At 39.6% G+C, this 24,386-nt stretch overlaps 1 protein-coding gene across 23 annotated transcripts in view; it reads left to right on the forward strand.

Moving 5' to 3' along the window:
- TTC13 (tetratricopeptide repeat domain 13) overlaps positions 1–16,262 on the forward strand; it is a 79,619-nt gene extending 63,357 nt beyond the window's left edge. For 6 of the 23 annotated variants that reach the window (XR_011525004.1, XR_011525006.1, XR_011525005.1 and 3 more), the window contains 8 exons: positions 695–779; positions 7,077–7,186; positions 9,736–9,871; positions 11,081–11,160; positions 11,970–12,557; positions 13,549–13,627; positions 13,778–13,857; positions 15,370–16,262. Coding sequence is in view for 13 of the 23 variants with exons in the window: in XM_070568945.1 (XP_070425046.1) it covers positions 695–779; positions 7,080–7,186; positions 9,736–9,871; positions 11,081–11,160; positions 11,970–12,546 (985 nt within the window). In the remaining 10 variants the exon portion in view is untranslated. Of the gene's footprint in view, positions 1–694; positions 780–4,863; positions 4,904–6,126; positions 6,294–7,076; positions 7,187–9,735; positions 9,872–11,080; positions 11,161–11,969; positions 12,558–13,548; positions 13,628–13,777; positions 13,858–15,369 lie in introns of those variants that run through there. The other 17 variants (XM_070568967.1, XM_070569005.1, XM_070568986.1 and 14 more) reach the window with 7 other exon arrangements.
- Positions 16,263–24,386: the final 8,124 nt, after the last annotated feature.

Below are 24,386 nucleotides of genomic sequence, written 5' to 3' on the forward strand. Positions count from 1 at the left end.
TTTACATGGTGTTTGGTGTCATAAAGCCTTTCATAATCACTTAACAACCATCTTTTTAATAACTTCACAACATCCATGGACCTTAACTAAGTTTAATTTTATATACAATATTATGACTTTTCTAGTGTCTTTCTTCTAGAAAGCTGATGTTTCTTTGAATTTCTTTATTAGGGATTTCAGCCTTAAAATTCATTCTCCCTCAGCTGAAGGGCAATATGGTATAGACATAACAATGAACAGAACATTGGGAAAAAAAAGGAATTCTGAATGGTTAGTTATCACCAAGTAAATATAAAATTTGTATAAAAACCCAGCAGGATACTTCCATTTGGGCAACTTTAGAAAGAAAAAACATTTACGTCTAATTTCAGAGTTGGAAAAGGAGAATCAAGGTTTTATGAGCAAACCCAGACCCCCACAGGTATACACAAACACTGGCTGTCAATTCATTCTGCTTTCCCCTGTTTCACTTTCTAGAGGGGCTGCTATGTATTTTCTTAATTCTCATCTGCAGCCCCAAACTCATTAGGATTAAACCACCCCCTTATTTAGAACCTTTAGTTGTGACCCACAATTTTGAATATTGAGTTATTCATAATTAAGGATGATTTATTTAAATTAAAGGTAATAGCATAATTAATTATTACATTCCTGTATTAATTTTAGTTGCCATCTCTCTCTCTCTCTTTTTAAGAGCTAATAATCCTAAAGGATTGTTGGAAGTTAGAGAAGCTCTGGAAAAGGTACACAAAGTAGAAGACCTTCTTCCAATTATGAAGGTAAGTTTATCATCAAAATCGCCGTAGGTATTTTTGGTAAAAAAAACTATAGTGCTTTTTTAAAAAGAACTCATAATTTTTAAATGCATGTTTATTAATATTATGCCCTAAGTGTTTTAAAATTTATAAAACATGCTACGTGAAAACACTAATATAAACTCACTCTAAAGAGATAATCAAAATAAAATGAAACACAGGCATCAGACTCAAACATAAAACAAATCTGTGAGGAAGCAATTGATATAAGAAACAGAAGACAACTTAAAAGTACATACAGTTGAATTCTGCTTCTGGCCACAGTGGAGTAACTGTATGCGGCTGCCCTTCGATTCCGTAACGATTATAAAACTGGACAAAATACAAGGCAACTATTTTCAGATATTGGAAAATTACAAGGCTGTGATTCTTGAAAGAAGGGAAGCACATGAGATGAGCGTTCTGCCTGGGAGTACTTACTAGACCCCTGTGTAGGTGTGTGGAGCCCAAGCTGAGTACAGTGGTCTTGCTGCACTAGGGAGGCAGAGGTTGGAGTTTGGGTCTGCTGAAGTGCCTGGAATTTGCAGGGCAGGGTACAGAAGAAGAGGGAGCTGCACAGGGCGGAAAGTGCCCAGAGGTCAGTGTGGAGTTCTTTGTCATCCTTGGCTGAGAGCTGGGCTGTGCCCATGCAACAAGACTCGCAGAGGCTCAGTAGGGAGTGGCGATGTGGCCAAGAGAGCTGCCAGAGGTATCAGGTTTTATAGTCCTGAGAGACATTGGAATCCTGGCCTCGCCAGGGTGGAGGGATCCTGTGAGCATCTTGGGCGTTTAGTCAGGACCCCAGAAAGGACACACTGTAGGTGTAAGACCACACTCTAGGATAAGGTCCACATTCTAGGACAAAGGGCAGTCTCTAAGTAGATCACCCTAACAAGGAATGAAACCAAGCCCAAAAGAATTAAATGGATCTACTAGTGATTTAACTGCCTGCCAAAACAAAACTCAGCACCCTTTAAAGGAAGGCAACATAATGTAGACTCTCCTAATTATTAGATAAGTGAACAAGCAGGAAAATGTGACTCATAACCAAGAAAAGAACAAAACCAGTTAATAGGAACGGAGCTGAGATGATCCAGAAGTTGGAATTAGCTCTTTTAAAGTCCTTGTCTGCTTCATAAATGTGTTCAGAGACTTAAAGGAAAACATGAATACAATGATAGAGAATCTCAGCAGAGAAATAGGAACTATAAAAAGAACTAAAAGAAAATTCTAGAAGTCAAGAGTCAGTGGTTTCAGATTCAGATTGGTAATCAACTCACAAGACCTATCATCTTTAATCTAGCACCAGGTTTACTTAGCAGGATGCTGGACAGAGAACAAGCCTGGACAGTAATTTCAGTCTCATCATGAGGCCCAGGAAGCACCCAGATGTGGGTTCCTAGCACCCTCTTTATTGCATGGTGAGATGAAGTCAAAGTGGGTGCCACTTTGGTTTTGTGTATAGCCCAAGATTTGTGCCAATTCACAGCTTTCCTAGTCCGGAGGGCATCTTCCAGATGAGAGGGTTTCTCAAGAATCTTTCGGTGGTTCTCAGGGGAGGCCAGCGATGGAATACTATTCAGTAATAAAAGGACAGAAAGAGTAGTGCTATGCACAGCAACAGAAGTGAACTTCGGAAACATTATGTTGAGCAAAAGAAGCCAGATACAAAAGAGTATGATTCCATTTATAAGAAGTTTTGACTGGTCTATGGGGATAGATATCAGAAGAGTGATTGCTTATGTGAAGTGGAGTTTACTGGAAAGGAGCAGGAGGAATCTTTCCAAGTGATGGAAATACATTATATTTTGGTATATATATTTGTCAAAATGCATTAAATTATACACGTGTAGTTCATTGTATATAAATTTTACCTCAGTGAAAAGTACATAAATTAATTTCCTGAGATATTGGAGCCAGGATCATATGATTGATAGATAGATAGGTTGGTAGAGAGAGAGATTGTTAGATGGTAGCAATAGAAAAGGAAGAATCAGAATTCTCATAAATTAAAAAAAAATCAGACTAGCAGATTGAAGATAGCGAATATCAAATATATGAGCTGGAATTCTCCCAGAAGGTAGTATAAAAGGACAAAGAAATATAAAATAGAGAAGATGAACACAGAAGATGAAGAATGGACCTATCTGGGAGAAGTTCTGGAAGGAGAGAAGAAAGATAAAGATGCAGAGGAATTAGTGGACAAAATAATAGAAGGAAATGTTGTAGGGAGATGAAAAGATGAGTATAGGGCCTACTGAATGTTTGGGATGATGAATGTTCAAATACACCTAGACACATCCCAATAAAATTTCGGGACTTCAAAATCAAAGAGAATTCCTTAAAAAATTAAACTTAGAGGGGCTGGCCCAGTGGTGTAGTGATTGAGTTTGCAGGCTCCACTTTGGTGGCCTGGGGTTCACAGGTTCGGATCCCAGGCACAGACCTAGCACCACGTGTCAAGCCGTGCTGTGGTGGCATCCCACATAAAACAGAGGAAGACTGGCACAGATGTTAGCTCAGTGACAGTCTTCCTCAAGCAGAAAGAGGAAGGTTGGCAACAGATGTTAGCTCAGGGCCAGTCATCCTCATACACAAAAAAATTAAACATAGAATTACCATATGATCCAGCAATTCTGCTTCTAGGTATATAGCTAAAAGAATTGAAAGCAGGACTGAAACAGTACACCCATGTTCACAGCAGCATTATTCACAATAGCCAAGAGGCAGAAGCAACCAAGTGTCCGTTGATGGGTGAATGAATCCACAAAATGTGGTATAACTTTACAATGGAATATTATTCAGCCATAAAAAAATTCTGGCACATGCTACAACATAGAGGACATTATGCTAAGTGGCATATACTAAGTGATATAAGCCAGTCACAAAAGGATGAATATTATTCGATCCCACCTATTTGTGGTACCTAGAGTAGTTAAATTTGTAGAGACAGAAAGTAGAATGGTAGTTGCCAGGGACTAGGAGGAGGGGAGAATGGGGAGTTAGCGGGGGTGATGGTTGCACAACAATGTGAATGTTCTTAATGCCATTGAATGGTTCAAGTAGCAACTTTTATAATATGCATATTTTATCTCACATATACAAAGAAAAAAGAGAACATCTTAAAGCTACCAGAAAAGAAAAAAACAGATTAAATGCTAAGGAAAGAGAATCCCACTGATGCCTGACTTCCCTCCAGCAACAGTGGGTTCTAGAAGACAATGAAGGGAGGTTTACTTGCGCCAACCCTACCAATGTTCAGGTGTGAGGCTAAAGTACTGTTTCAAATATCTGGTTATTTAGAAATTTCCCCCATCCTAAATCCTCTTTGTCAAAATGATTCAAGGATGTATGTGCACTCACAAAATGAACCTGAGAAGGAAGAAAAAACAAGATATAAGAAATAGTGATGAACAAAAAGCCGATGTAATAAATTGTTAATGCATAATGTTAAAAAATATAAATGTCCGAAATTAAAACACTAGGTAATGTCAACATTAGAGCTTGAGCAAAGTAGAGAAAGGAAGTAAAAATGTGCTACTGAGAGAATATAATCACTGACTGACCCATGATACTGACAGACAAAGACAAGTTTAAATATCAATATGAAAAATGTACAGGTAAACAATGAGAGGATGGGGTGGATATATAATCTTCTAAATGCCTAAAAGGTAGGAAAATGCCTAAAAGGTAGAAGAAAACAAAGTTAGTGCAACTAAATGCTTACAAAAAGAGGAGAGGGAAAAATCAGGTGAGTAGAAAATATATTTAATGTCAGTGACAAGTCTCAACATGACATTAATAATTGATCCCCTTATTGAAAGATAGAGGATCTCAGATTGGTTTTTTAAGGTTCGGCTATATTCTGTTTACAGGAAACACCTACAACAGAGTGACATTTAAAAAGTTGAAGGGGGAAAGGTGTAGGAGGCAAATAATGAAAAGCAAAGCAGATGTGGCAGTGTCAACATAGAAACATTTGAATGCAAGATAAAGGGCACTTCAGGGGACAGAAATTATATTGTTTAAGTTAAGAAGTTATAATTTTATGAACCTTTTCTTCACCTAGGTATATACCCAAAATATACCCCAAAATGTGCCAACAACAGGTAGATTTGATTTTTTTCAATTAATTGTTTGAACTTTAATGTAAAACTTGAATAAATGTTTTTCTTGTAGATATGGTAGATAAGACTGATTTGCATCAAATGAAATTTAAGAAATTTATGTGAATGACCAAAGCTTATTAAAACAATATATAATACACTCTTTCCTCAATTTACATGCTATTTGCATTCCTAGAAGATTCAGTGTGTAGGAAAACTGTGTAACAAGTATTCAGTGTATAAGTGTAAAACGGAGTCTGGTTCCAGGCCCAGGTGATTACTAAATTATAAACAGATTCTTCGTCCACGTGAAAGTCCAGTGGGACCCTGGAAGTCGTGCACAATGTGTGACTGTCCCCTGCACTGTGGGACCTCTAAGAGTCTTGGGCCCCCCCCCCCCCCCCCACTTAGTCACGGTAGCCAGCACACTCTCCCATAAATTCCCCTGACACCCCCCGGAGGGCAGAACAGCTCCACTGAGGGCCGCTGGGATGCACCATACAGAAAGTTTGTGTACTCCCGATCTTTCATCTTTGCCTGATGTCTATAGTCTACCTGACTTCATTTAGAGAACATTATCCATGGTATTGCGGATATTTTAGGCATTTAAATTTACTATATTAGGCAGAATACAAAATCAGCTTAGGGAGATGTTAATGTTTTATGTTTCTCTGTTTAAAGAGAAAAACATAATGGACTACAAGACTGCAGTCACCTAGAGTGCAGCTGTGAGGCTGAGCACCGCCCGCTGGTGCCCGCCTCCCAGTGTGCAGCCACTGCCTGTCTGACTGTGTGGTCTGGGTATGACCATTCCACTGCAGCATGTGCGCCTGCTGTCACCTAGGATTAGGGATATATTGCTATTTGGAACGGCACACGTAGAAGTATATAAAAAATGCCTCTGTATTTAAAGTGCTTGGTGAAATGTGATGCCATGACAGCTTCTGCCGAAATATACAGTGTACTTCTGGTGAAAAACCAAGTTAAAATATACCTCAGCTCCCCTCAAGGCACCTTATTAGCGCATAGTGTGGACTGGAGGTCGTGAAGGCCTGGGTCCACGTTCCACTCTGCCGTTGCCCGCTCGCTAACTTGGGCCGGGACCCCTTCACCCAGCTGGTCTCCTCATCTGTAAGGTCAAGACCTGCTCTCTCTTCCCGGTGTGTTGTGAGCAGTGAATACAAATTGTCATATAGTAACTTTTAACACATTTCTTCCTCTAAAAGTCCTTTTCTTCATGAAAGATACTTCCTGTTCTGGCTCCTGCTGCTGGCTCTGATCCCCTGAGCTGACCGGCTCGTGTCCATTGCCCCCCGTCCTTCTCTGGACTGCCAGCAAACACCTGCTGGGTCTTGCTGTTTTTAGACAACCTTTCTCCCCATCAGTGTCTCAGGTGAAGCACAACGTCTTTTTATTTTATCATTGGTTCTCTTATTCAAGTCTATCAATCCTAAAAGAAAAAAGTTGACAACATTAAATAACTGAATTTGGGGAGGATTTTTCTGGAGTAATGACAAAACCTATTTATTAGCATTTCAGTTTTGTCAAAAATATTTTAAACACAAAGCTGACATCTGAAACTGCCTTCATATTCATCCCTGCTGAGGGCCATTCTTAGCTTTGTATAATTCCTTTAACATACTTCTCTGTGGTCTGCAGAGTTGGAGAGTGTGTGTGTGTGTGTGAAATTCTCCAGTTGACAGATATAATTCTGAGTACTTTTCAGAAAAATCAGACTCTGCCTTGAAGGAGCACTAGTAGGAACACAAGGTGCTTTTTTGAGCTACGGGCTATTGGACACAACTATTCTGCTAAGAATCAAAGTTGCTGCTTATTGAGATGAACATGAGAAAAATCCCAAAGGGAGCTCCTAGGACCGAGCGGGCCCTTTGCTGATTGAGAGAGCCTGTGAGCCGTTTGTGCTGAGGTTCTCTGCTGGCCTCCGTTTGGGGCCACGGGAAGCATAACTTGGGCTCAGAGTTTGTGCCGGGGCCTGGGGTCAGTCAGAGGCGTCTTTGGAACTAGTTGCTGGGGTGGAGAATACATGGTCTCTTGCATCGGGGACTTTGATGACCCTTCTTAAGAACTTGGGAGTCAGAGTCAGCACTGCAGAGGAGCAGTTGGGGTGTGCAATGAATTATACACTAGTAACGTGAATTTTCTTTTTCCCCGAAAGCAGTTTAATACTAAAACGAAGGATGGGTTCACTGTGAACACAAAAGTTCCCAGCCTCAAAGATCAAGGGAAGGAATATGATGGATTCACAATCACTATTACAGGAGACAAGTATGTATGCTTCCTAAGAATGGGGATGAAAACGGGGGCTGGGGTCAGAAAGCATGCATATGCGTGATGTCGCTGCGGGAGCTTCAACACACTAGGCTTTTACTTTATCCTGGAATGAAAATTATCAAGGTCCAGTGTGTAGTTAGAACCAGTTATTTTTCTTATGTGACATTTAGGATATTGTACCAGCAGATGCATTTTTTGACTGTGCATTTTTTGACTGTGCCAAATCTAACAACTTTCTGGATATTAAGTGTAATTTCTGATATGTTTTGTGGAAAGCATTTTTCTGGTTCTTGATGTTCACCATGGGGAAGCCTTTTACTAATCAAATGAAAAAAGATGGAAAATTGGCAGATCAAAGACCGTTGTAAGATTTTGTAAGATTTTTTTAATACAGGTTTTAATGTGTTACAAGAGTAGTGCAGTCTTCTTATTGTAGAAAATGTAGAAAGATAAGCAAAAATAAAAACTAAAAATCATTGTTATTTTCTTTAAAAACTGAGATTATACATGTTGTTTTGTAACCTGTTTCTTTTCTACGCTTACCGTAACTTTATCATGAACATTTTCCCATATCCCCTTGTTATAAGCATTTTAAATAATCACATAGTATTCCATTTTATGGATGTTATAGTTTCTTCAATAATTTTTTTGTTATTGATCATTTAGGGTGTTTCCCATTTTTTCACTTTATAAATAACATACTAATAAACATTTTGTTAACTCTAGTTTTATTTACATCTGAAATCCAAACTTCATCTAGGAGCCTCCATATCCCTTAATATTGGGTGGAATTACCTAGAACCTTCCCACGCCCTGCCCACCACCCAGCCCAATACATGGTCCTCAACTGCTCAGCCTGCAAGGCTCCATGATTTCGGCCAGCCCAGCGGTGGGGCTGTGACCTGTGTTCTCTCAGCCCCTCTACCTCTTGGGCTGTGGCTTTTTTGTGTTCTTTTACTCTCAAACCAACCATAGGAGCCTCGTCGTCAAGTTACATGTCAAAACTTACACAGGCCTTCGTAAGTAAACAACAGTTTAGCAACTTCTAAATTTTGTACTTTTCCATATCCTTGAGGTCTCAATCTCTACCTCAAGCCACTTATCAAAGTACAGTCCTGTGTCCCTTAACGACGGGGACTCGTTCTAAGAAATGCATTATTAGGCAATTTCGTCATTGTGCAAACATCTTAGAGTGTACTTACACAAACCTGGATGGTATAGCTTACTACACACCTAGGCAATGTGGTACCAATCTGAAGGGACCACCGTCGTGTATGCTGTTCGTCCTTGACTGTACTTACCAATAAAGATCATTCTCCCCCCAAAAGGAATTCCAGGATTTGCTATTAATGTAAAAATTATTCTCCTATGTTTTCACCCACCCGTGGTTTATATGTGTCCTTAGATTAAATTCTCAGGCAGAATGGTATTACTGAGTAAAAGAGTATATAAAATTCCTTCCCATAGCACAACCAGAGGCACTCACAACTAGAATGTACATCTATGTACTGGGGGGCTTTGGGGAGAAGAAGAAAAAAAAGAGAAAGAAATTCCTTCCCCCTGAAACCTAGCATCTTTCTTCAACTGTCTGTTTCACCCCATTGGTTGCTTTTCTTGCTCTGGGCCTCTAACCCCTCACGTAGACTCATGATTGGTGTCTCTGTCTTCTGTCTCTCAGTGGCTTGCCAGTGCTTCATTGGTGTTTCTAAGGCTCCACTCCACTGGGCATTCCCTGGCTCCAGTTCCTGGTTCCTGTTAGAACCTGGCCTGCTAATTCAGTTGGACTGCTTATTCCCTGAGGTCACCTCCTGCCTCCTATCTCTGAGCCTCTGTCACTCCCATCCTGGTCTTCAAGACCCCAGTTCAGTCCACTTCTTCCATGAAGCATTTCATGTTTTCTTCCATGTCTTCCAAATTAGATCTAATCTTCCTCTTTTGAACGAGGTTATGGCCCTAAGCATGGCCTCATAATAATCTGTGGCCTTGTTTCTCCTTCCCTTTCTCAATAAAAGCAGCAGCTATGCTGTGTTCCTCTTTGTAGGATCCAAGGACTATGTTCAGCATCTTGCTACTGGTATCACATGATAAATCCCTGTTGCATCACGTTTAGATCCTCCATAGAGCCTCACATGGAGCTAAGCATGCAGCGGAAGCTTGAAAAAAAGGAAAACAGTGGAGTCCCTGAGCTTGCTTTCTGCTCGCAGTTCTTGCTCCTGATCTTCCATCATAATGTGGGGGGCTGGCTGATAAAACACTCACTAAGCGTTTAAATGTGTTCTTTGCTGTGTGTAGTTGTTTCCTCTTGTAATTACCTAAGCTCATATAATAGGTACATATGGTTAGACTGAACCAAGTAGCATGTTTTTTGAAAAAATTGCATTCTTAGGAAACTTGCCTTATGTGTCTGTAGTTAGAAAGATAGGATATGTTAGATATGTCTTTTGCCACTTCAGCATGCTAGTTGCTTCCCTTTTCTTACTTTCTGTGTTTGCTTATTTGAATTATATAGCACATGCCTTTGACACACATTCTTATATTTTTAGGGTTGGCAATATACTATTTTCTGTTGAAACTCAAACTACAGAAGAAAGAACACAATTATATCATGCTGAAATAGATGCACTTTATAAAGATCTAACAGCAAAAGGAAAAGTACTGATTCTTTCATCAGAATTTGGGGTAGGTTTTTTTGTTTGTTTACATTTTATTCATGCTTCCTATGATTCTTTTGTAAACTTTTTAAAGCCTCTACCCTTTCATTGGGATTATACATCTTATGGTTGAAATCAGCTTTAATTGATGACCTATAAATATATCTTTTTTAATATTCTTATGGAAACAATTCTCATATTTAATAACTACAGTAATTGGAGAGTGATAAATTTACTAGTTACTATATTATATTATCATAAGTTTGGCTTTGTTAAGATGTAAATGAAAAAGTTGGTCCATAATGAAAGTGGCCTATGCTGCACTTAGTGGCCCTGTCCTGGTCTGTGACCTCTTCCCTCCAGTGCCCATCCCAACTCGAGGGGGTGCTCCTTGGAGGCAGGATCTGGGATGTCACCTTCATGGCTGCAGCTACCACTGTGCCAAGAATATGGGGACACTCCATTCAGATTCCGGAGTGGGTGCCCATGGCCCCTGGGAAGTCACTTTATTTCTCTTGCATTTAATCAGCTCATACCTATAATTAAGCATCTAAGTTTTTATGCATAATTAAGCATATTTCTCAACTAAATCTCAGTGCAGAATGGGGGCTTATCAGAATCTGGGGGTAGGGAGACATGTGCTTTGAGAAAGTATATTCGGTATTAATAAGTGCTTTGTTTTATTTTAATCTCAATGTATATTTTGACATTTCAAAGACCATTAAAAGAGACAGAGATAGGTGAAGGGGATTAAGAGGTACACACATCCTGTTATAAAATAAGTAAATCATGGGGATGTAATATACAGCATAGGGAATGTAGTCAATAATATTGTAATAACTTTGTATGGTGACAGATGATTAGACTAACGGTGATCATTTCATAATGTATATAGATATTGACTGACTGATGTACACCTGAAACTAATAGGCTATTGTATGTCAGTTACATTTCAATAAAAAAAGAGTGGGATTTTTATATTTATCAGGAAAGGTTGCAGTTTTAAAAACGGCTGGGAAAGTATTGCTCTAAATTGAACTGTATGTATACCCTTTCAGTAGAAAAAATGATACAAAAGTATATAAAATATTCAAGAATATGAAAAGGAGGTTCTTGTAGGAAAGGAATGAAATAGTCCTTTTCCTGAGTAAATGATTCTTATGTGTCTTGTCACCTAATAAACAACTAGTTTATAGTCTAGTATTTAAGTTCATGAGCATACGTCTTTTTTTTCTAGGAGGCTGATGCTGTTTGCAATTTAATCTTATCCTTAGTTTATTACTTTTATAATTTAATGCCACTCTCTCGAGGATCCAGGTGAGTGATAGAATTTAAAAGTTTTTACGTTGAAAAAACGTGTTCTTTTTTGCTCATACTTCCTGTTGTGGGTGTGGGTACAAAAGTACCCCAAGCAATGGCAAGAAGCCCCCTTTTGTTTTTTTCAAAATCCACCCAAAAATTATTTCCTTGATCTACCACATCATCAAAAGAATTAGGAGAGAGAGTTCAAATATAGTGTGCTTAAGTTTTAAGGTTAGGGATCCATTCATTCAACAGGAATGTACTGAGGGCTGACTCTGCGCGTGCCGTGTGCTCACTGTATTTTAATTTCGATGTTTGCCCAGACTGTTACCCTGCCTTCTCCCGTCTGTCCCAATTTTTGGCCATTAATTGACCTTTAACCCTAATGTGTTATGCTTTTGAGTGACCAACCATTCCACACTATTTTTATTATTGTGAATAAATTCTTGCTCCTTATGAAGCCATCAGGAGTTTTTTTAGGTGTCATTAAAACAAGGGATGTGTCTGTAGCGTTTTCTTTTTATTCTCTTTTACCCAGTACTGTGGGCAGTAAATCATGTACATGGCAAATGCTATTGCTAGCACATATTTGAATTTAAGATGTTGTGGCTAAAATATATACTAGAATGTCTTTATCTTTAATTAATACTTTGAAAGTAAAACTCTCCTAAGTGTGGTAGTAAATTTTGTTATAATATTAAAAAGGCATTGAAACAAAATAGAAACATAAACGTCATATCAGCATAATTACTATTAGCTGTGTCGGCTGAATATATGACCTGCAGGAGACCTGCACACACCACCTCTTGTCACCCACTCTACAGGCACTGTGCCGACACCCAGCATTATTGTTGTCCTCACAGCGGCTCTCTTGGCTCACGTGCGACATATGAAGGAAGTACCGCTCCTGTCATCCTCGACTCTTGCTCTCAGTCCCTAAATGCTGTTGATTCTGCCTCCTACCCCTCTGTTCTCTTCCTGATGCTCACAGCTACTGCCATAGTTCAGACCTTTGTCATCTCCTGCCATAACCTTTCTAACTGTTCTCTCACACCCAGGCTTTTCTCCTTCCCCTCCCTGTGCCCCACAGTTCTTTATACCCATTGGCTCCCAATACCTATTGGCTTAAATGCAGACTTGGTGGCAGCAGGCATGGTGCCAGTCCCCATTCTGCCCTGGCTTACTTTGGCCTCGTCACCTCTCTCCTTCAACTGCCCTTTGGAACCTCTTGAAGGTCTGTGGAGCTTCTTGAGGCTCCTCCGGTTGGCTCTCTCCACTACACCTCCCTGCCTTTCCTCACACCTTCATGTCTGCTCATGTGCTTTTCCCTCCATTCCAGCCCACTTCCCTTCTCACCCTGGGCCCTGGAAGATGCAGTGCACCTGCCCGTGGCCTCTGTGAGGTCTTTTCTGGTATGCGACCCCGTGATTGACTCACTTTCCTTGGTGTCCACTCATTGCTCTTGGAAGCATTCTCTGCCAGCACTCGTGGTCTCTGTCTCCCTGGCCAGGCTGCCTGTTCTCAGAAGCAGGAGCCTCATCTAGTTATTTGTCCTGGGGTACCTTGAAAAGGGGCACACAGTTGGTGTGTACTAAATATGTCAGAATCAACAGTGAGTCTGTTATATGCCAGGAAGGAAATTTATCTAACATTGATTTTCAAACCAGTCTATTAGTACATTCTGAGAGTGTGTTCTGGTTTTATTCTTTGGGGACCAAAGTTTTTAATGCATAAAAAAATAAGATTAATATGTTTATATTTACAAAGTATATTGTATTTATGCATTTATGTATTTATGTATCATGAAGTTGTTAAAAATAAGCAAGCACATTTTCTACTCATTATTTCACAAGAATATAAAAACCAAGTGGGAAGAAAACTTCTAACAAAAACACTTTTTTTCCTCAGAAAAAGAATATTCTTGGTCACATTTACCCTTAAATTAGTAAATCAGTAAATATTTTTATTAGTAGTAAATATTTTTTAAAATAAATGAAGGCGCTGGCCCTGTGGCCAAGTGGTTGGGTTCGCCTGCTCTGTTTCTGTGGCCCAGGGTTTTACCAGTTTGGATCCTGGGCGCAGACCTAGCACCGCTCATCAGGCCATGTGGAGGTGGTGCCCCACATAGCAGAACCAGAAGGACCTACAAGTAGAATGTACAACTATGTACTGGGGGCTTTGGGGAGAAGAATAAGAAGAAAAAAAAGATTGGCAACAGATGTTAGCTCAGGTGCCAATCTTTTAAAAAAAAAAAACAGATGAAAGTCTTCTTATGTTTAATGTCTCAAGAATTCTTAAAAGAAAGAAAATTTCATCTTTTCTGATGGAAAATCCATGGTAAGCTTTAACATGATAACTGTGTGTACACTAGGACTGACTGGTAATTGTTCTTTATTTGAACAGTGTAATAGCTTACTCAGTGATCGTGGGAGCACTGATGGCAAGTGGAAAAGAAGTTGCAGGGAAAATTCCCAAAGGGAAGGTATGTTGGAGCTGGAAGGGATAATGGCTGATTGTGTGTTTAAAGCCCAATCTGTGGATTTTGGGGATAAGATACCTGAGCTAAACAGATCCCAAAGTGGGCCTTTCTCCTCCATATTTAATCACATTTCTAAATTTCTTTCTTTTTCAGTTAGTTGACTTTGAAGCTATGACAGCTCCTGGTTCAGAGGCCTTTAGCAAAATAGCTAAAAGCTGGATGAACTTGAAAAGGTAACTACTTGATGGGGGTTAACAAAAGGATGTTTCAACTAAAGAGGGAGAAAAAGGGACTTCCTGTTACTTTTGGAGCTCTATGAGACTGGAATTGCACTCATTTTAATGAGTTATTATTATACAATATATGTAATCCACTTTTTCAAGGTTAAAATGTTTTGCTGTCATATAAGACCCCTTAAAGGCTGACTGTCTGGGTAAAAATGAATAATTAATAGAAAATAAGGAAACTAGTTTGTGAAAGAAAAGTTATGGATGTTTTATTTACATAATCAGATATTCATTTCTCTTGGCTAATTTACCCTTTATCCCAAACTCTTAGGTTCAGTATTCAGGAGTGAATTTGAAAGCTCTGAGCTAAATCCATTTCAGACCTGTTCTGAGCGGTATAGCACTTTGCCTATTCAGCTGCATTTTTACTGCACTCCAGACTTTGAGAAAATGGTACTTGTTTGTAATTTAGATGAGGAATCTCTGTGAGTCAGTGAACACTAGCCAGAAATTATCCCTGATGGTTACCCTGTGAGGAGTCCAGTAGACTCTGATCTTTCCTGGCTCTTGTTTCCAGAAGTGGCAGAGGAGTGTGTAACTTTGGGATGAAGTTAAACTCACAGATGCTCTAATAGTTAATAAAGAATAAACAAATCTCACTATTTGACCTTATTTTATTCTTGCTCCTTTTCTATATTTTTTACATAATGACCACCTTCAGTTTTGCCTTTCACATCTATTTGACATAGCAACCACTCTAAAAGTTGCTGGGTAATTTGTGCTCCATTTAAAATGGAGGAATTCATATCTGTAGGACACTCTTGTTCAATTTGTAAGTATTCCATTACCTTAGCAATGAAAACTTGTAACAGTTACACCTTGTTCTAGTGTTTTCTTGTTCCAGGTGTACTAGTTTACACATATTTTAGTAATATAAGGTCAAAAGCTCTTGCTTCCGTTTCTTACAATACTTTTACAGTGTTAGTCTTTCAACGATTCTTTAAGGAAGGTGTAACAGCGCTGCCTTGCATTGTGCAGGTTCCCTTTCACAATGTACTTTGACATACATTCTTTCATTCCATGCTCACGGTAACTCCATGAGTTAAGAATACTGTCCCTATTGCTACAGATAAGGAATGTGGGGCTTAGAGAAATGACTAAAGCTAATCAGCAGTGAGGCTGGACCTGAAACCTGTATTTTGTGATCCCACATCCAAATGCGCCCCAACAGGACACGTGTGCATAACAGTCACGTGTAAATTAGAGTTCAGTCTTCTTTCCCAAAGACTCTGGTTGAACTTCCAAGCAGCTCGTAGTGAGCCTGCTGATATCCTAGTCCATTGCTGAAGAAGGATTGTCCTGTTCACAGCTCTTTCCTGCTTTCCTAATATTGTCTGACTTTGCACATAAGGGGTGTTGGAAAATGAATATTATAATAGGAAAAAATACAACAAGCTCTGCCTTTTTTGTAAAATTGTGTTAATTTTCACACCCCTTCTTTGTGTTTTTCTTTTTCAGTATTTCACCCTCTTATAAGACTCTTCCATCGGTATCAGAGACGTTCCCGACGTTAAGATCCATGATCGAGGTGCTAAACACTGACTCCTCTCCACGTTGTCTTAAGAAACTGTAGCTACACCGTGGTATTTATACAAGGAAAGGGCCGGACCTCTTACTTCTTAAGTTATTTTTTAAAACATGGAATTATAATGAAACTAGGTCCTTTATTACTTTTGATACCAATTTTTGATAGGAATTGAATACTTGAAATCATTTTCTTTACTTCTCTGAACCATAACAAAAATCATGAAAGAGGGGGGAAAAAGCTGTGTGTCTGGGAGGGAAAGTGTATGTATTAGCCAGTGGCCTATTGGTTTCCACTTAAAAATTCATACAACTCCTTCAAAGTTTACTTCAAAAACCAAAAATTATTATTAAAAGGAGCAAAACCAATAACAAAACAGAAGTGTTTTCATTCCTCTAAAGATTTGGATATTTTTCAAAGACTTCTTTTTTATGTGCATTGATAGGCTGTCTTGTTTTCAACTCACATAATCTTCATGTGTGGGTTCTCTGCTTTATTTGAACTCTGGAAGCTTCCTGGGCCGTCAACATGCGCCACAGAGCTCACAGCCGGAACACTTATTTTGAACGATGCAGACAGTATTTGCCAGTGACACAAACACTGAATTACTGAACCATAGTTTTTTTTCTCTCTTTGTTGGAAAAAATAAACAGTGGTGGTTTCTCTAAATCACCAGTTTTTGACACTGGATTATATATGTTTTTATTTTGTGAACTACTTTCTCTTTCAGGTCTAAGAACATTCAGAAAATAACTGATTTTTTTTCGGACAGGGTAAATGACAATGAGTAAAATGCCTTCATTAAATTATTGCCGTTTCCAAATCATTTTCATTTTCCTTTGATTTTTGTTGAAGAGTTAAACTATTCACTGCTTTGGTATTTAGTTTTTGTCTGGAAACCTTGCATGAGAGGAGCACAGCGATGGCCCCAGGATTTAATGACGCTGGACGTTAGGGTTATCTGCAGGTCTTGGAGAATGCGGCTACTCAGACAGGTGCTGTTCTGGGTACTGACGTGGGCTTCAAAAGAGCCACAGAGATGTGGCTCACGTTCTCATCTCATCTAGTAACCACCGCAGGAGAAGAGGATGAGGATAGAAGTTGTAAGGCCCACCACCTCATTTTACAAACAGATTTCATATCCACAGATCAGTTTTCCCCTGAGACTAAGGCTGTGCTCACAAAAGACAGGCCTCTTCATTTTCATTTTACAGGCGAGGGAACTGAGGCTCTGGGAGGTTAATGACTCTCCAGGGTCACCGAGCTGATGAAGCTGGGGTACTAGGATTCCACCAGTCCTCTCTGCCCTGCCCCACCACGGTCTTAGGGAACCAGATTCAGTTCCCAGGCTCTTCTCAAGACTCAGAGAATGCTTACCACCGTGCCAATCAAAACCTCCATCTGTCTCTTACATTTCTTTGCATTCTCAGTGTCATGCTGTTTTGACCAAACTGGTACACCTGAAAAAATTTTCAAAACCACAAAGGAGTTACAACAAGATACGCTCTTCAGGATTGCAAAGCAAGATGGGAATTGCAGAGATGAAACAAAGGAGAAATGAATAGGTTTTTAAAGTTTTCCCTCTTTTTGCTTATTATCCCAAAGCCAGAATTCTTCCATTTTATCAAGGACTTTTGTTCATCACCAACTCTCAAAGATTTTAAATTGTGAGGTACCCATTTTTCATTTAGGGAAATGGTCCAAATAAATTAGCTGACTTTCTGAAATATGACAGGATACGTCTAAACCCCAGAATTAGAATATATTTTTCTTGAAATTTAGTTTACCAAATTCTAAATTACTATGTTTCAGTGTTTATTTAAATAGGCCAGTTTCTACTCATGTGAGTAAAATAATTATCATATCATTAGAAATACTGAAATGCTAAATTCTGTGATTGCAAGATGTTCTGGGGAAACATTGCTTCTGCCTCAAGTCCCAAAATACTCAGGCCAAGTTGACTGTGGTCTGAACAGAATATTACGAGCAGTTTTGTTTGGTGGCTGGGAAGGTGGTACTTGCTGGTGTCCCAGTGCCCATCTTTGAGGCCTCCTGTCTCAAGAAGGCATGCAGATTTGGAATGCATTTTTATATTATGATATTTCAAGTTCTCTCATCACATCTGTTAAGTTGAAAAAATCACACCTAAAAAATCAACCAGAGTTCCATCATACAAGTTGTCCTCTGTTAAAGTTTTTTTTAAAAAACGTAAGTTTCTTTCTTAAAAATTAGAAATTAGTTTTTCTTTTTTTTTTTGTGAGGAAGCTTGACCCTGAGCTAACATCTGTGCCCATCTTCCTCTATTTTGTACATGGGATACTGCCATAACACGACAGCATGGCTTGATGAGTGGTGCTAGGTCTGCGCCCAGGATCTGAACCTGTGAACCTGGGCCACCAAAGCAGACCGCATGAACTTAACCACTATGCCACCAGGCTGGCCCCAGCGTTAGTTTCACTTTTATCCTTAAAATTTCATATTGAAACCTTTTGATCATCCTGAGGAAACAACTACTGTTTGTTTTGTCTCTGTTTGGTTTTTATCTTGTTAGCTACCCTTATCCTTTTGATTTCATGCCATAAAAATCAGGACTCTCCTGATGGGTCTGTGATGCTCTAAGCCTGTCCCCTTCCAACTCTGTGATGAAGACCTGGAAACACTGTGTTGGAGGTGTGTCTCTTCCCCAGGTCAGATGGGAGTGTGAGAGGCCATGTTCCCAGTGCTTTGCAGGTTGGTCTAGTTATGTATGTGCATTTGGGGTCTCTTACACTGCAGCTATTACCATTAGAAATCCTTTAGACAACTCATTTTCCTACTAGTTGTCAGTCTTAGGACCCCTTTGCTCCCTAGAAAAGCTGAAATACATGTTAGAGGGGCTCATGGATTAGTCCAGAAATGTCATCCAGGATCTCACTCTATCTGTCATGGCTCAACACAGTCCGTTAGCAAGGCCGCTCTTCCCTCCCTCCTACAAAACACCATCCCCCATCTCTCCACTTCTCCTCAGCTCCATTGCTACCTACCCAGTCCATTATAATCTCTCTTAGACCACTTCCGTAGTCTCTGACGTGTCTTCCTGATGCCACTGTGCTTGAACCCTTCACAGCTTCTCACTGCCCTGAAATAAAACCCAGTCTCCTACCACAGCCCACCTGGCGTGGCCTCTCTCTGTTTCTCCAAGCTCACCTCTTACTACTCTTCCTCTCACCCACACACTCTAGCCACACTCCTTCTGTTGTACCATCAACTCACCAAGGCTTTGCCTTCCACAGGAGCCTTACTAAGGTTAACTCAGTGCTGTCCAATAGAACTTTCTATGATGATGGGAATGTTCCGTATCTGCCTTGTCCAGTACAGTCGCCACCAGCCACAAGTAGCTACTGAGCACTTGAAGTGGGGCTAAGTGTGACTGAGGAATTGAGTTTTTAATTGTTTTAATTAATTTAAATTTAGATAGCACATGTAGCTAGTGGCTATTTTACGGGATAGCACAGCCTAGAGAGTTCCTAATTAGACTTTAGAATAAGTTTTTCCACAGAAATAATCCCAAGTGATGTTCTCTGATGGTAATTAATATTACGAGCTTGATGTTACAGACTTGTCTGAGTTGCTAAACTCTCTGTTTGTAAAATTGCTCCTATGATCCAGATGTTCAAACTTTCAAAAGACTAACTTAAAAAGATCCTCTAGATAAAACTTCTTAGTAAGCTAGGAATTTTATATGGAACTTTTTTGATGTAGAAATTATGTGACCAGGAAACTCTCCAATATTTACCTTAATTTGGAATTAAGGAAGTAAGATTAATATGAATCAGAGCAGAGATCAGCAAAGTCACCTAGAGAAACCCAGTGTGTCTCAGACCAGCCTGATTTGGCTGTGTTCATGAACATATCTTAAGATGTCCGTGATGGAGCTAGTAATTCCTTGCCCCGAAGTCTGTTCCTTCCCCGACTTTTCCCTGTTTCATAAATGGCACCCTCCCACCCAGCAGCTCCAGCCAGAAACTCAGGTGCCTTCTCGAGTCTGCACTGGCCCTTTCCTAGTTTCCAAATCACCACCACCCTGTTCATCATCACCTCTGGTCCAGTTTACCTTTAAAAATATCCCAGATGTGTTCATGTCTAGCCATCATTACTGTCACCCCAAAGCCCAAGCTACTAACATTTAAATTACTTAAAATTAAATGAAAGTAAACGCTTGTTTCTCAGTTGCACCTGCCCCACTTCAAGTGCTCAGTAACCACCTGTGGCTGGTGGCTACTGTACAGACAAGGCAGATACAGAACATTGCCATCATTGCAGAAAGTTCTGTTGGAAAGAACTACTACCCTGCAAATAGAGACAGCTGCTTCCACACTTCCGTGTCAGACAGAAACGAGAGTGGGAGTCCTGTGCTTTTAAGCAAGAGTTCAGATTTTGAGAGGTTTAGGGTAAAAATCACAGAGGTCGGTGGCCGCACAGGGAGACAAATGGGAGAGAGGAAAAAGAAAAGCTCCAGCGCCAGCTTGAAAAGTTGCCATCTATTACCGATTCAGGGGGTCTGGGGTTAGGCCTGGGATCCGCGTTTTTACCGGTACCCAGGTGATTCACACACAGGTGGTCTAGGAACCATACCCAAGAAACGTCAAACTAGGATATGAATCTACCTCGCAGCCCTGGGATTTTGTTTTTTCCCTGACTGCATTGTAAAACCAAGTATGTTCTTGAAGAATAATATAACTGTGAGTAGAATCATAGTTCTTTTGTTCTTCAAGCTGTGTTCCCATAAATATAGTCACTTTAGTTACAATTTGCAAGCCTATATTTTACCAGTTATAATAGTCTACAAAAGTTGGGTATGCAAATATATGTGAAACAATGTTTCTGTGTGATTGATACAATTTAGGTTACAAGCTCCAGTTTCCACTGGTAATGGAAAATGTCACCTGTGCCAGTTCAAGGTGATTCAGACATTTCCAGTCAAACAGGCTCCCCTTCGCCTCCAGGGGACAGTCTGATGTCCTGAGCCGGGCTTCTCAGCGGCCTGCAGTCCTCGGTCCTGATCAGCCCCCACTGAGGTTTAGCTCACACTCCCTGTGCTCAGGCAGTTGCCTCCATCCATGCTGCATCTGCTACTGCCTTGCCCGGACGCTGGTCAGCACAGAGGATACGTTACCTATTGCTCTTCCCCTCTCCAGTCTGCTGGCCTCTCACCTCTCCAGAGCCCTCGGCTGCCTACTGGCACCAGTAGGCACCAGTGCAGGATATGGCTGATCTGTCCAGTCACTGGAGATTCCCCTGTCACCCATCACTCCTCTTTTCTTGGGTGCCATGCTGGGTGTGGGCTTTCACTCTGAGGCTTGCTGCCATCTTTCCTGTGGGGACTACAACCAAGTGCTTCCTTCTCTGTGGTGGGAGTGGGGGGTCTTTTGGAGCTAACACATTTTGAGCACTTACTATGGTTGGCGTTTGTCTAAGTATGGTACATTATTTAATTATGTTGTACATCATTTAATTTAATAAAAACCTTATTTAATCCTCTCAAGAGCCCTGTGAAGTAAGCACTAGTGTTATCCCCACTTTGATGGCTCAGATGGAGGAGTGACTTACCCATCACAGCTCTTGAATTTTGCCCGAGTGCTTCCCCCCTAGGAAGCACTTGACGAAGAGTGGTTGGCAGTGGGCCAGTGGGGATTGGGTCCAACACCCTTGGCCTTAACTCCTAAGTATACTTCCACTTACTAAATCAGTCAGACAAATAAAACGTGTTGTAGCTTGATTGCTTCCAGTCATCTCCTAGGTAGAAATGCCACCATATTATCAGAGGATCCAGCAGTCACCCATCAGGGGACCATATGAATTGGTTTGTTACTTATTGCAACTCTAGAGATCACCTAAGAAGGAAAAAATTTGTCAAAGTTTATAATCTCAGCTAAGACTAAGAATTGTCACTTATTAGAATCAGAATTTAAAGTAATACATCTCAGTCCAGAAATAAATTTGGAATCAATAAATCTCCATTAGTAGGCTTAGTGGGTCTAGAACAATTCTTACATGCAAATTAAATGACCAATTTGCTGTAGAAGTAACTTCTGAAGTGAATATGGCACATATAGTAAATATGTATATGTTAACTATCCATTCCATTTCACAAAGATTTAAAGTAACATGTAAAAATACATGCAACACCAAAGAAGAACTGCGTGGGGGAACCAGTTAACACTGTTAAAATGTATACTTAAACGTGTTTTTTATACATGCCTTTCAATGCTTACAGCACTTGAGAACTTAAAGGGTTCTCAGATCCTCTAGTCCAGCTCCTGCAATTGGTAATTGAAGAGAGTGGAACATAAGAAATGAGCAGCTTCCCAAGGTCCCATGGACAGGGCTGACAGGACTGGTGATGGACCTCAGTGAATAGCGCCATCATTGATCTATTGCACAACTCCTGACAAACCCCCACAGGCCTTTTTCAGGCTGAATAGCCCCTTACCTTGTTCTTCCCTCTTCCTCTGTATACCTCTACCTCCTCTTCATGCTTCTTAAAGTGAAACATTCATGCATAAAAATAATCGTCCGGATGTGGACTGGCCAGTGCAGAGTGTAAAGGGGCTATCCTTTTCTTTTTTAAATCTCTTTATTGAACATACATATGAAAAATGCTCATGTAAGGGTCCACGTTGATGACTTGTCACAAACCCAACACACCTTTACAACCAGCATCTAGATGAAGAATCAGAACATTACCAGCAGCCAGAAGTTTCTATAAATATATGTATATATGAAAACATAAATATATACCATAGATTTTATATAACTATAACATTATAGTAGCTCTTTAAGGCAGTTTCATCACACTACTGACGCAAGTCAACTAAAAACCTCTAACCTGAGTCTTCTTTAGCTGTGACTATTTTTATTTAATAAAGCTTTACCATTTGACCTTTTTATCTCCGTTAAGCATCATCGTACTAATATTAGTTGTTCTTTCTTATAGCTGTTTTCTTTTGTTCATTACATTACAAAATCTGGTTGTCATCCAATATATTACCTACCCTTTTAGTTTTGTGTGAACAATAAGTGATTTCTTACTTGGATTAACCCAATAAGAAACACTATATGTTATCTCAGGCTTATTCCCAGCCTTTATGCCTCCAAAAATTTTTTTTCAAAAATTCTCCTATCATAACAATTGACATTATGTTTCTGTTTGTGAGTTTAAAAATTTATTGTCTATGAACACTTGCATCTTAAGTGCCTTTACTTACTAGTAAAATCGTGATTTTTGCAATTCATTCAGTATGAAGAATATTTTCTTTAAAACAATCTTCATCCACCTATCGCCATGCTACTTGACCCCTCTGACTTCCCTTTCTATATTTCCTTCCTGCTCCGCCTTTGGCTTAGCGTCACTGATGCCGTAATATTGGTAATGCATGTGCACAGAAGCACAGCTCCAGTTCACCTAGGTTCAACCTGACCAATACCAAGCTTCCAAACATTCTCATGGCTCATGATGAGACCAAAAAGTATTGAGATTACATACTGGTACATTTCTCCTAAAAATTTTTTGAGTAATCAGAATGCCTTAGATAAAAGAGAAAAACTGTCTTGTCAAATTCTTCCCTTCACGTAACATGAATGCAATGGATTCTTACATGAGGTATCTCCTCCCAGTAGTGCTGAGAGCATCATTGTCCTTGATTGTGACCCGAGTCCAGAGGTTCTTGTGAATGTATGAGATACATATGTATGGCATATGTAACAGTTGCACATGGTAACTGTTAAAATATGTCGTTCTAGGCACAGCATACATGGAGCATGATACCAATTCTTTACGCTGGCAACTAGGTGGACATTGGATGCTAGAATTTAGAATAATTTTTATATTTAAAATTGAAATTATATTTTAAAACTAAATGAAAAATCCAGCTTTATTTAAAGAAGTTTAATTTTAAATTTAAGATTTGTAAATTATAATTTGTATATTGCCTTTAATTTTATTAGATAATATTTAACATTTTAGAGGAAAAACTTTTAGCAACAAAAAGTTTAAAACTTTTACATTTAATTTACATTGTGTGAAAATATATTGAAAGTTTGTATATGTTGACTACAATTACACGTTATGTTTTAATCCTTTAGATCATTACTAGAGCACAAATCGAGTGAAAATCCTGAGTATAACAACATTAGTGACTTTGCCAAAATGAAGGCAAGAAGGATAATTTTATGGAATTAATATGGTTTATGAATCACATATATCTTTGTTACTCAAGTGGACTTCACAGCCTATGGAGGACACCCAGACGTGTGTAATAATGATTAAATTCACTTGTCTGATATTTTCTCAGCTTTTGAATATATAAGACTTGTAGTCTTACAGGTTCATCCATTTTTTTGTTAATGTATTAAGACAGGAGGACAGAACACATTCTATTTGACAATAGATTTATAAATTCCAAATGCTTAGACATATAGTCTGTGATCTTCCATTTGTAGTCTTGCTCTGGTCCCTCAGAATGTCAGGGGTGGGCCAGAGGGGGCTGTCCCTGTCTCTCACTTCTGCTCTTCTTGCTGTTTGAAAACCCCTGCTCCACATTTGGTGGGTGCAGGGCTACCAAAAGCACTAAGCTTTGCATCCAGGACCCAATGACAGGCCATTGCTCTCAGTTCTAGTCCCAGGATCTCAGGGACAGGACTCTAATTGGGCCTGCTTAGGTCAGGTGACCACTTAGACCCATCAATCGTGGCCATAGGGTAAAGTCACGTGATAACCTGTAGCAACAACAAAAAAAGAAATGGGCAATTTCTGGGTTGACAATCTCTGACTTGTCCAATGCACTTTGCTAGAATATGCTTGTTTTATTTTGTTCAGCAGACCTTTCTTCTTAGTGGTTTCAAGTCATGCATTTACTTAGAATAATGTTTCTTTTCTTATTGAGCATAATTTCCAGAGGTAAAACTTTCC

Source organism: Equus przewalskii, chromosome 1 (assembly GCF_037783145.1).
Source record: "Equus przewalskii isolate Varuska chromosome 1, EquPr2, whole genome shotgun sequence".
Classification (NCBI taxonomy): domain Eukaryota; kingdom Metazoa; phylum Chordata; class Mammalia; order Perissodactyla; family Equidae; genus Equus; species Equus przewalskii.